Source organism: Juglans regia, chromosome 6 (assembly GCF_001411555.2).
Source record: "Juglans regia cultivar Chandler chromosome 6, Walnut 2.0, whole genome shotgun sequence".
NCBI lineage: Eukaryota > Viridiplantae > Streptophyta > Magnoliopsida > Fagales > Juglandaceae > Juglans > Juglans regia.
This window is the reverse complement of record NC_049906.1, coordinates 713,876-727,542: the sequence shown is the minus strand read 5'-3', so window position 1 is coordinate 727,542 and position 13,667 is coordinate 713,876. Positions and strand designations below refer to the sequence as shown.

At 37.6% G+C, this 13,667-nt stretch overlaps 1 protein-coding gene across 1 annotated transcript; it reads left to right on the top strand.

The window, feature by feature from the left end:
* Positions 1–2,015: 2,015 nt before the first annotated feature.
* Positions 2,016–5,119, top strand: LOC109020438 (protein DETOXIFICATION 54). The gene is made up of 4 exons (XM_019002896.2): positions 2,016–2,382; positions 2,643–2,744; positions 2,834–3,727; positions 4,302–5,119. Exons 2-4 carry the CDS (start codon positions 2,691–2,693, stop codon positions 4,872–4,874), a joined length of 1,521 nt encoding a protein of 506 aa, XP_018858441.1. The 5' UTR covers positions 2,016–2,382; positions 2,643–2,690; the 3' UTR covers positions 4,875–5,119.
* The last annotated feature ends 8,548 nt before the right edge of the window (positions 5,120–13,667 follow it).

The following is a 13,667-nucleotide window of genomic DNA, read 5'->3' as shown; positions in this document are numbered from 1 at the left end:
ATCTTTTCTCTTTTTTAAAACAATTACCTCGTAGTCGTAACATTAATCAACAAAATATCAACTAAAAACACAAATTAATAGGAAGTGAATAGTTCAGAATGGAACTGAACATGAATAAAAGTCCCACACGAATGACAGGTCTCAGCTGGCCTCCTCCAATGATTCGTAGGTTTCAATATTTCCTTGTATTTTGGTAGGGCCATGGAACATCCGACAGAATATACACACACTCTACTTTTAGATGAGTATCGAGACGCCAAAATAAAATTTATATGTTTACACAGAAAAATAGGTTGCGGATGAAAGAAGAAACGCGAGCGTACTGTCTCTATCAAGCCTTTAGGCCTAAGTACAGAAACCAATAAAACAGGCGGCTAGCTAGGTACGTGTGATGCGCGCCCAGGCCGTACCCTTACAGCTGCCAAAGCTCTCATATGCATGCATGGAATCCCTCAGATAATGTGCTCTGCTGCTTTCCGCCTATTGGAGTTTTAAGTTTTAACAACATGCAATCGCGATTTTAATTAGCAGCCTCAAGTAATTAATTTCTAACACATTCATTATTCTACTTTCTTACTAATTTCTTCCGATATATGGAGTCGATCGAATCCCTTGAACAGTAATGAAAGGCTTGAGTAGGAAATGGAACCTTTTACACTGGTTTTTTCTATCCAAATTAAAGATCTACTCCTATTTATAACCAGATTTTTCATGATTTGTTTCACATTGTAAGTCTGCAACAGATCTTTGTAATTCCAAAACAATAAAAAAAGAAGAAGATAATTCAATGATAGCAAATGATCAGTCCTGCATGCATGCATGTACGCGTGGTTATTAGTGTGTGACTGACGTGATAGGCCATGGCAGATCAGTCCCTCACAATGAATTTGATCTGCTAATAATTTACTCATCACATGAGACGTTGCCTTCCTTCCATAAAAGCTTTCATTCTGCTTTTCATCTATTTCCTTGCAGTTTTCCACCACCCATGGAGACATTCCCCAATGGAGAGAAATCTTGCTTAAGTACGTTATCAAAACTTACTGGTGCTGCATGCATGCGCTGGTATAGATAGAGTCAACGATATTGCCACTTTTTTTTTTTTTCCTTTTGTTTTTATCACACAGCTTTACCTGTCATGAGAGTTGTCTCATATATATCTATTGCTTAGAGACTTGTAGTACTCCTGTTGTCAAAGAAATGAGACCCACGATACAGATGGATCCTATCGAGATGATTGATGGAGGAGGCTTATAATTATAAAGAGGGAAATGTGATCGACACCAATATTAACATGACATGAAAGGTGGGAATATTGCGAGTATATACAAATTAAAAAAGATGCCCTCAAATTCAAAACCTTAAATTGATTACGAAAGATAAATAAGTTGGAAAACTCTTCTTGCAATTAAATTCGCGCATCAAATTGCGTATCGATACTTACATATAAGATATCCGTTTAATGAAACGATACGAATTAAAGACAGAAATAATTTTTATGAGATAATTAATAAACCTTCTTCTTCTTTTAAAATTTTTCTTCTTTTATTTTTCTCTCTATAAAAAAATCATGTCAGCATCGATACTTAGTTTGGTACACTAAACCGCTTGTAAGTACTTAGCAATGCTAAAATAAGTCTCCCAATATTTATTGTTATTTATTTAAAATATTATTCTAGCAATATTAAATAAATATTGAATAAACGTGATAAGATTGATTTTAAGTATCTATTTTTTTCCTATTAAAAATTCAGAAAAATAAAATGAAGTTTTAAATCGGATAAAGGAATCAAAAACAAAAACTTAACGATCCGGAGCGTTGATGGGTTGGGCTCATGGATCCCTATCCACAATCAAAAGAAACAGTGAAACACTACCAAATGATCTTGTTTAGAAAGGTATTAATAAGAGGTAAAAATAACGAAAACTTTCCAATTGGCCCAAAGGACAAGACCCATCCATCCCAACCGACCCATTCTCTCTCTTATGGTTTTCCCTCTCTCTCTCTCTCTCTCTCTCTCTCCACCTTCTCTCTTCCCAAAACTCCCTTTTTTCTGCACAACAATAACCTTTTCTTGCCCCCCTCTTTTTCTTTCCTCTGCCCAAGCTACTTGTAGGTCGCAGTCGCCACCATTATCAAGTCCATATTGCTCTTTGTTTTATTTTGTCTGTCGTTCCCCTCTATAAATATCAAGGTTACAGAGGGTGTAACAGGCAAGCTCTACTTTTAGTAATTTCCTTCTTTGGCTCTTGAATTTACTCAAACAGACAGCCATTCTCTGCTTTTATTTCATACATACATCTTCCAAACCGAAAGCAGACGCTTCTTATGCCCATTACCTTCTCCCACAGTTAGAGGGTAATTAAGAGGGAAGTCTAAAGGTTGGTATTTTTGCACAATCTTTAAATACTTTTACGTATTTCTTACTCTAATCACTTGTAAAAATGAAGATTTGATTGAAAACAAGATGGAAACCTTTGTATCCGTTAACTTGGTATATATTATGACATTATAACAACTTGGATGAAATCAATATTGGGTTCTATGTTGTGTATTGCTTGACCAGGCTTTCTTGATGTTTGAACGAGTAATCAAAACTTGGAGTTTCATTTGGTTCACTTCGTGATTCAATTTCTTGCAGATTACATTTATACAGGAATCCATTTCTCTAAGCTACAGAAGTTAGAAAATGGCAGATGACGACCCTGATTTCACTTCCCACAAATCCCCGTCTGCTTCACAGGTAACCAAATCTTAAAAGCCTGACTTTGTCCTTGCGATCATTCCCTCTATTAAACTTTACTTCGTGTACACATTATTTCATGCAAACAGGTAGTGGAAGAACTGAAAGAGCTATGGCTTATGGCCATGCCAGTCACGGGCACCAACTTCATGGCCTTCTTTAGAGCCGTGGTATCGGTCGTGTTCTTGGGACGGCTCGGCAGCCTAGAGCTCGCCGGAGGAGCACTCTCTATCGGTTTCACCAACATAACTGGTTACTCTGTTCTTGTCGGTCTCGCCTCAGGGCTCGAACCGGTATGCAGCCAAGCCTACGGAAGCAAAAACTGGGACCTACTCTCCCTCTCCCTCCAGCGCATGGTCTTCATACTCTTACTCGCCATCATACCCATCAGCCTCTCGTGGGTCAATCTGGAAACCATCATGATTTTTCTGGGACAGGATAAGGAAATCACTGCAATGGCCGCAACCTACTGTATCTACTCCCTCCCGGACCTCTTAACGAACACGTTGCTGCAACCGCTAAGGGTTTTCTTAAGGTCGCAGCAGGTGACCCGGCCCATGATGTACTGCTCCCTATTGGCGGTGACCTTTCATGTCCCGCTGAATATATTCATGGTAATGGTGATGGGTCTGGGAGTCCCCGGCGTGGCTATGGCTTCGGTGCTGACGAACCTGAACATGGTTGTGCTGATGGCGGGGTACGTGTGGTGGACGGGAAGGAAGTCCGGAACGGAGTTGAGATGGACAGCCGGGACATCGATCGATTTCAAAGGCATGTTGTGTGGGGTGGGACCTCTGTTGAAACTAGCGGTGCCGAGCGGTCTGGGAATATGCTTGGAGTGGTGGTGGTATGAGATAGTGACGGTGATGGCTGGGTACTTGCCGAATCCAAGACTGGCAGTGGCCGCCACTGGGATTCTCATTCAGACCACTAGTATGATGTACACTGTCCCCATGGCCCTCGCTGGATGCGCCTCTGCCCGAGTATGTTTTTCTTACCCATTTTACTTGTCCTATGCATGTACTCATGTTACTTTACTTTTGTTCTGTTTTTTGTTTTCCCATTTTTTAAGGTTCTGGTTTAACCCGGATGTGGACCGTTTGGCCAAGCTTACAGCTTCCGGAGAGTCGGAGACTATGTAACTGGCTGAAAATTGATATCCAGATCAGTGATGGGTCTGAGAGTTCATCCAAAGAACCTATTTTGGAGTGATTCGTGCTGTTTCAAGTAGAGAAGTTGGGGAGGACTAGGCTCAGAACTGGGTTACATTTGTTTTGTTGTGCCCATTAGGTGATGCCCGACTCGGTCGGACATTGCTTTTCACTTGTTCATACCACTGACACTCGGTTTTTAGTGGGATTGGAGATTTTAGGCTATGTGGTGGAGTCACAATCTTATTGCTAGCTGAGTGGATTGAAACTGTGAACCGACTGATCCTTTATTTTTTCCAAAATCATATCAATGGGGCTTAAGAAAAAGTGGGTCCTAGAAAATGCAGACCATAGGATCAAATTCATGATGAAGTCTTGCGGTTTTGATAATTTCTTGTGCATGCAGGTAGGGAATGATCTTGGGTCTGGGAAGCCATACAAGGCCAAGTTAGCAGCCATGGTTGCATTGGGATGTGCCTTTGTGATCGGCATCATCAACGTGACATGGACGGTGATCCTCAGACAACGATGGGCGGGCCTCTTCACAAAAGACGAGTTAGTCCAAGCCTTGGTTGCATCTGTCATGCCTATCATGGGGCTGTGTGAGCTTGGAAACTGCCCACAAACCACAGGCTGTGGCATACTGCGCGGCACGGCACGCCCAGCCGTTGGTGCACGTATCAATTTGTGGTCATTTTACTTCGTGGGGACGCCTGTGGCGGTGGGCCTAGCCTTCTGGCTGAAGGTTGGGTTCAGTGGGCTGTGGTTCGGACTCCTCTCTGCTCAGGTGGCTTGTGTTGTCTCAATCCTCTATGTTGTGCTATTCCGTACGGATTGGGAGGCTGAGGCTTTCAAGGCCAGGGATCTCACTGGGTTGGAGATGAATGCATGCAATGGAGTAACTGATGAAGAATGTGAGAAAGATGAGGAAAGTAAAAGGCTGTTGGTAAATGGAAAAAACAGAGATGATGTTTGCTAGACAGAGCATTAGAGAATCTATGGGATTAATCTTTGGGATTTGGGATAGTTTTTTTGTTTGCTAGTCACTTTATGGGTGCTCTGACTGATACTTGGGATTTTGTGTTTGGGGTGGTGGGTTTGCTTTTTAATCTGTCAAATGGGGTTGTCGTGGAACTGTTTTTTCCCCCTTAATGGTGAGGGTCACTCCCCATGGAAAAGTGTGCATATTTTGAGAAAGAATGGCCTACATACATATTGATTATTGATGCTGCTCCCAAGTGGTTATTTTGTTTTTTTGTGATGCTAGTTTCTAAATTCTACATCTTGGACCAGCGCCAAGTATTGCCATGGGTGCATTTTCCTGTGAGAGCTCAAAACTGTTTCAGAGCAATAGCTCAGAAAATGCCCCTGGGGTTGTCAAATCTCGTTATGGATCAGCAGAATAATTGCAGCAAACATGTCAATGCGTCACATCTTTTACAAAAGAGATCAATAAAGCAAATCAAAGTAAGGAAAACTATAATTGCAGGCTATGCTTGCTAAAGCAAATATGTGTCGGTAAATGATAACAGTACTCTCCTGCCCAATTGTGTGTTTAGTATATCTTGTGTCAGGATCCCAAAAAGAGACCCTCCAGAGCAATATTGGCTACACGCAGGACAACTTCTGCATCTGAAGGAGAGGATTTTGATGGACAAAAGTTCTCCCAATAGTCGATGTGAGAAAGCTTTCCTGTCCAAGAAAAGTAAATTGCATTCAAACATGAGCTTTTCGCCACGACGCAGCCAGATATGTCAATGGCAGACAGGAAACTTTAGTTACAAGCAGCCACAAGTAATCAATATATGCACTGAATATTGTCTGCAGACATCCTAGTTGCTGTTTTGCAAATTGCAAGACTCGGATTTTTCAGGACTTCAACACCAATGTTGTGATCGACATGCATGAGTTTTTATTATATGAAACAGGGCATTTATTAACCATGTTTCTCTACTGAACCAGCTACAGATCTTTCAAACAAAAACTGTCGCAAAATCATTAGACTACCAAATTAAAAGAAGTTGTGACAGCCCATCTTGGTCTGCCCGCCATCCTCTCTTTTCTGCCAACTGACACGCAAACCTAACAGCTAAAATTGGTGCTTGTTTTTATATCAGAATAACGATAAACACGAATAACCTGCAAGAACAATTCCCAATATCTGGGAAAGAAGAAAAAAAAAAAAAAAAAAAGGAAACGAAGAAAGAGTGAGAAGAAGAGTCCCCGACCATGCCACATGTACAGGTACTGTGACCTCAATTATGTGGAGAAAAGCAGAGTGGTCAATTCTGTTGCTCCGATTTGATGTCTTTATGCTCCTTTTGGCTTCTATCTGCTACTATTTACGTCGGTCTGAGATTTTATTTTGGTTCCGTCTTTAGTGAAGATCTTGTTGGTCACGTGGGTTTGGCTTCAAAAAGGTTTAACATAAAGGGTATCATGGGATTCTTGTTCTATATGATTGGGGGATTCTGCTCTAAAGTTACCAACTTCAGCAATTAAAAGGATAACCTTCCCATAAATAAAAGATCAAATGGGCGTCTTTATATTTCACCAATTACCTATGAGTAACCTTTTCGTTGTATAAATATGTAAAAATAAAACTTTTATATATTAATGGTCAAGTTTTTGTATGGTATTCTATCCTTACTATTTGCCCAAATGTCCGTCTCTTAGATGCTTTCAAGTATAGAAGCTGGTCTGGACAATGAGCAAAATTTATGAAAGCAATTCCTGTAAGATGATCCCACCTCCACAACTTTTCGAGGAAACTTGTGGGACTCTTGCCATTAATTATGTAAATGTATGACCGTTGAAATATAGAAAGCATATCCAAATCTTTTGAAAAAGTGATAGAACAATACAAACAACATAAGATAGCCTTTGTCAAGCTGTCCATGCATTGAGATAGAGAGAGTGTATATTATTAATATATATAGATGCTTACAATTAGGGGTATAACCAGTCCGGTCTGGTCCAGTTTTAGATCAAATCTAAGACCGAACCGGTATGTATCAATTTTGTATTTTTTAAAACCGATTACGCACCGATTACCCTCTTAAACCGGTACTTCCGGTTTTACCGGTTTCCAGTCCGGTCCGGTTTTTCGATTTTTTTAAAATGTAAATTTTACAATTTGTCATTAAAAATTTGTTTATAAAAAAAAAAATTGATTTAAAAAAAACTGTTTTATACTTTTATTAATATATTAGACTATATAATAGTATTAATATTAGACTATTGGTATAGTTATAAGTTATATATTAGTATTAGTTATAAACTTTTAGTGATTTAGTATTAACATTTTATGTAATAATTTATAAATTATAATAAGAAATTATTTCATATAATATATGTTATATATAAAATTTCACATAAAAATTTATAATTATATATTATATAGAAAACTTATGTATATTAATATTTAATATATATAAAATATTTTGTATAAAACTTATATATAAAAATATTATTTTTTATTTTTTTTAATCAACCGGTCCGGTCCGGTTCGGTCCGGTCCAAAAAATCCCGGAATCGGCCGGTTTTTACGTTTTAAAAATCGGTTCTGGACCGGACCGGTTCAAAACCGGTAAAACTGGTCTGGTTTGGTCCGGTCCGGTCCGATTTTTTGATTTTTCGGTTTGAATTTTCACCCCTACTTACAATCTGTTATCTATGGCAGCAACTAAATAATTACAATCTATTATCTAAGGAAACTATACACAAGTAAAGGAATTAAGAATGTGCTACAATAAGGGAGAAAAATATGCTTCACTAACATCCTAGACTTTCCTATAATAGACTGACAGCTGACTATGTACATATGTGATGTGATTTAGCAATCTGACTTGATACTTGCTGATTAGATGCATGTATTCCTTATATTCCCCCTTAAACTTGGTTGTGGTATAGAGCATAGCCCAAGTTTGTGTCTCAGCTACTTAAATTATGGCTTAAGAAGAGGCTTGGTAAAGATGTCTGCCACCTGGTTAGTTGAGGTAACAAACTTTGTTTTCAGTGACCCGAGAGCTACACTTTCTCTGACATAATGATAATCAAACTCTATATGTTTGGTTCGAGCATGTAGAACATGATTAATGGTCATGTATAATGCACTCAAATTTTCACAATGCAGTGATGAAATCTTGGTTAATGGAACACCAAGATCTTTTAGAAGTAGGGATAGCCATGTTAACCCTGCTGCAGTAGAGGCCATAGCCTTATACTCAGCTTCTGCACTTGATCTTAACACTGTAGGTTGTTTCTTTACACTCCAAGATATACAATTACCTCCAAGAAAGGTACAAAAACCTATTGTAAACCTTCTTGTAGTTGAGCAGCCAGCCCAATCTGCATCTGAAAAACCATATAGATCAAGTGAATTGTTGGATATAATTCTAATACCAAGAGTAGCAATGCCTAGTAGATATCTGAAGATCCTCTTAACAAGCTGAAAATGGGCCATTGTTGGAGCTTGCATAAACTGGCAAACATAGTTCACACTATAGGAAATATCTAGTCTTGTTAAAGTGAGATATTGCAGACCTCCAACGAGACTTCTATAGGTTTTGACATCAGTAAATAATTCCTGGGAACCAGATTTCTGTTGTGATTTTGTTGGCATTGGAGTTGACAATGGCTTGCTCTCATGCATACTGGCTTGAGTGGGGAGGTCGACAATGTACCTGTGCTGTGAGAGAAACAAATTAGAACCATATTTATGAACCTCAATACTCATAAAATGATGAAGAACCCCAAGGTCTTTAATCAAGAACTGAGTATTGAGCTGTGTGATTAGCCACTGAATTCTTTGTGGATTATCACCTGTCACCACCATATCATCTACATAAAGCAGTAGGATTAGTACCCCATGTTCTGAGTGTGAAACAAAGAGACTAGAATCTACTGCACTCGACTAAAATCCAAGTTGAATGAGATAATCATTGAGCCTATCAAACCATGCTCTAAGGGCCTGTTTGAGGCTATACAAAGCTCTTTGTAATTTGCATACATGCAGTGGATTATCTTTATTGATATACCCTGGAGGCTGATGCATAAAAACAGGTTTGTTAAGATAGCCATGTAGGAATGCATTCTTAACATCTAGTTGATGAATTGGCCAATTTTTAACAACTGCGATTATAAGAACAACTCAGGCCTCGTTTGCTTTGAGAGATGAAACTCAAAACTTTAAAAACTTCTCTAAGTTTTGTACGGTCAGACATTTTTTGAAAACAAACACTCATGTTTTATCTCATCTCATTTTATCTCTCATTATTTTATCACTATTCATTAATTGTACTATACACAGAAAAAGCTGTCAGTGGACCCATCCTTTCTTTCTTTCGGCAGCAGCAAATAGTTGTGGGTCCCAGTGGCACTAACGCCGAAATTTGTGGAAAAAAAATGGCAAAATGCTGAAATATGTTGAGTAATGCCGAAATGTTAGGAAACATAAAAAAATGCAAAAACGCAAAAAATGCAGCCTAAGAAAAATGCAAAAAAAAAAAAATGTAATAACGCCAAAACGCAACTCAACGCAGCCTAAGAAAAAGAAAAAACAATGCAAAAGCTGCAAAACGGCTGTGGGTCCCACAACCATAAATACTTCACAAAAAAGTCAAACTAATTTCATCTCATCTCTATAAACAAACATAATTTTATCTTATCTCGTCTTATTTTATCTATACTCAACATATCTCAATACTATTCACATATGTCTAAAAAAATATCATCTCATCTCTAAAAACAAACGAGGCCTCAAATGCTAGCAGACCTTACAACAGGAGTGAAAGTCTCTGAAAAGTCCATGCCATCCACTTGATTAAACCCCTTTGCAACCAGTCGAGTTTTGAGTCTTTTCAGTGTGTTATCTGCTCTAAGTTTAGCCTTGTACACCCACTTGCATCCAATTACATTCATCTCATGTGTTCGTGGAACTAATTCCCAAGTGTTGTTCACAACAAGAGCTTTCAATTCTTCTTCCATTGCAACAAACCATCCAGGGTGATTTCTTGTAGCTTTGATGGTTTTTGGTTTAGTTGGTATTTTCACCAAATTATGTAAATTTGCATATCTTGGATTTGGCTTATGAATACCACTTCTGACTTTGGTTTGCATCTGATGTTGCAATGGTGAAACCTGCAGCACTGGTTCAGCAACAATTTGTGATGGGGAATCTGCTTGAGGAACATTGTTAGATGAAGTTGGAGAACTATTTGAGACTTGCTGAGTTGAGGATAGAGGTTCAACATCATTTTGAGAGAAATTTGCATTAGGATGTGCAAAGGCAAAAGGTGGTGGCTGATTGTCATTGTGACATTCCTTAAAACTTGAAAAATCTCCTTCAATAGGAAAAGAGGCATACAACTGAGTAGGTTGTGAGTATGACAAGACAAACTCCTTGAAGAAAACATGCCTTGAAATATAAATCCTACCAGTAGGTAGATAAAGGCACTTGTAGCCTTTATGCTTGCTGTTGTACCCAATGAAAACACATGACAGTGACTTTGGTTCTAGTTTGTTAGATCGATAGTCTCCAAAATATGGAAAACATCTAAAACCAAATATTCTAAGAACTTTATAATCTAGATGTTTATCATAGAGTCAAAGAAAAAGGAGAGTCCATGTTAAGCAGAGAAGAAGGTAGCCTGTTTAGAAAAAAATAGCAGTGGAAAAGCAGTCTAACCAAAATTTGTTTGGGAGTTTAACATGAAACATCAATGTTAAGCCTAAGTTTATTATGCTTTTATGTTTCCTCTCAACTTTGCCATTTTGTTCTAGTGTTTTAGGACAGACAGATTGATGGATGATGCCATGGTTGTGAAAATAGGTGATAATGTATTTTGGCATTAAACTGACAAGTAACCAGTTTGTGAAATTGAAGAAAAACTTGAAATAGTTCAGATTTATGCTTTAATAGAGTTAACAAGAAAAGTTGGCAGCCTCATCAATGAAAATAGCATGCAATCTAAATTTCTCTCTAGAAGAAGTAGGAGCTGGTCCCCATAGATCACAGTGTATCTTTGAGAAATGAATATTGATATTATTTGCTCTAGGAAGAAAAGGCAATTTTGAAGCTTTTTCAGTTTGACAACTTGTACAAATTCATGTGAAATTTTGTTTAGAATCAAATGAAATACGCTTATTATTGCAAAGATAATCAATAACTTTGGAGTTTGGATGTCCCAGCCACAAGTGCCAACTCTCGTTATTTGTTGTTCGCAATCTCAAGGAGAAGTTGGTCTGTTCTTCTGGAAGAGTCGATGTTGTAGCATTAAAAACATATAGGCCCTTTTGTTTCCTCCATGTTGCCACTGTCTTATGTGTCATCATGTCCTTTATCACAAAACCATTGCCATCAAACTCAAACTTTAGTGGATAATATGATGTTAGCCTACTAATATGATGAATTCCTCTCAACTCATCTCAACTCATTATTACAACTTTTTCAAATTCCAATACAAAATATAATAAACAATTTAACTTTTTCAAATTTCAAAATAATAATAATATTAAAAAATAATATTCTAACAATATTTTATCAACTCAACTCAACTTAACTCAACTCACTTCAACATCCAAACACAACCTTAATTTCATGTACCTTAAGAAAATTATTTAATTGAAGTTTAGATGGAGTATAACCAATCATGGCCTGACCAGTATGAGTAATAGGCAAGATTTTGACATTCCCAACCTTTATACCATCATGACTAGTATAGGGAATTACATATTGGAGGGTACCTTGATTTGCTGTCATGTGATCAGTGGCTCCAATGTCTGGATGCCAAGAGACTTATGTTGGTTCTTCAAATTTCATTGCTGCAAAACTTTGAGGAAGATCATCATGTGTAAAAGAATGATTAAATATATCAAAACACTTCAATTTTGTGTGATTTTTTTTTTTTGACAGATTTGACAAACAAGTTCTTCTCTTTGTGCAGGTTTGCTGTTGATGGAACCTTGAGAGTTATTGTGAGAAGCTTGGCCCTAATTGAAACCTCGAGAGCAATTGTTGGAGGCTTGGCCCTGATTTGTTGCTTTGGACCCATTAGAGTTTCCTTGAGCAAAGCCTCGTCCCTTGGTAGTAAATGAACCAGTTTGTTTCTTGTTCTTATAAGACTTTTGTCCATAGAACACTATTGATGTAGGAGGAGCATCAAATTTGGACTTGTCAGCATAACTTTCAAGTAAGGTTACTACCTCAAAGTATGAAGGGACAAGAGGCCTCGTCATTGTGGCTGTGAAGACCTCAAAATCCTTGCCAAGACCATTGAGAAGCTACCAAGACTTTTTGTGATCAGAATCTGGTTTGCCAATAGCTGCAAGGTTATTACAAATGGTCTTGAATTTTCTGAGATAATCACTTAAGGAATCAAATCCTTTGATGATAGAGGTGAGTCTTTGCTTAAAAGCAAGACTTTGATCTGAAGATATTGCAAATGCATGAACAAGAGCATTGCAAACTTCTAAGACAATGTTTAATCCCACCACAATGCCTAAGACCTCTTCAGAATGGGTTGTTGTGAGCCAACCTTTGACCAACCTATCAGACATATGCCAATTCTGATAGAGTGGATTTGACTGAGAGGTGGAGGACTCATCAAGAATGATCTATGGTGGAGCTTGGATTTCACCAGTGATGAATCCTTGGAGGTCATAACTCTCAAGTATATTCAACATTTAGATTTTCCATAGCAAAAAATTGTTGGAGTTAAGTTTGAGAGAGATATAATTTGAAAATTTTTGTGAAATTGGGTATGGATGGGGATTTGAATTATCAGAAGACACAAAGGAGGATGATGAAGTCATTTCTGGAAAAAGTAAAGAACACCACTCTTTGTCAACACGTTGTGACTCTTGATACCATGAATAAATATTGAGATGAAAACTATCGCACGCATTGAGATAGAGAGGGTGTATATTATTAACATATATAGATGCTTACAATTTGTTATTTATGGTAACAACTAAATAATTACAATCTGTTATGTAGGAAAACTATACACTAGTAAAAGAATTAAGAATGTGCTACAATAAGGGAGAAAAACATGCTTGACTAACAACCTAGACTTTCCTATAATAGACTAACATCTAACTATATATATATGTGTTGTGATTTAACAATCTGGCTCGATACTTGCTGATTTGATGCATGTATTCCTTATAGCTTTGTCAAGTAAGTAAAAGAAAGGTGTGGTTAAATTGTAGAAGAAAAAGGTTTGATGCTAGTTTTTAATTCATGGTCTTCCCTTAGTACTATATTTTAGTCATTCAAACAAGTAAAACATGCTAAGTAGAAGTTCTAGATCTTATGTGGCTATTTTTTGCCTCTGCTTTTAAAGAAACCATGCATCTTTTTACAGACTTCCAACATCGTTAATGTAGTTGTCCAAAGGGATATTCTGATTCATGTTTTCTTACCTTTTCTATCTCTACCTTATGGTCTGGTACTTGGAATTCCAGAATTGAGAAGTGAAACAGCTTTTGAAGGGATTATCTAGGAATGCTGTTTATTAATTCAATCTTCACATGCAAAGAATGGGAGGATTTTTGCAGGATGCAGAAGCTGGAATATACAGAAGACAAACTTCTATTCAAGTATCAATGTCTAGCTTTTTGCGAACCATTATTTAAAGCTCATGAAAAAAAAGGCTTGAGAATTCATGTCATCATGTGTTGCCTCTTGATGGTAAGGAAGTTTCAAGAAGTTTGGCCGTAAAAATCGCTCCAAAAGACAAAAAAGCAAGTGCAGGTTTGTTGACAACTG

Coding starts and splice junctions, on each gene's coding strand:
- LOC109020438 (XM_019002896.2), top strand. CDS start 2,691: ATGGCAGATGACGACCCTGATTTCACTTCCCACAAATCCCCGTCTGCT. Junction 2,745..2,833: donor AATCCCCGTCTGCTTCACAG/GTAACCAAATCT, acceptor TCATGCAAACAG/GTAGTGGAAGAACTGAAAGA. Junction 3,728..4,301: donor CTGGATGCGCCTCTGCCCGA/GTATGTTTTTCT, acceptor TTGTGCATGCAG/GTAGGGAATGATCTTGGGTC.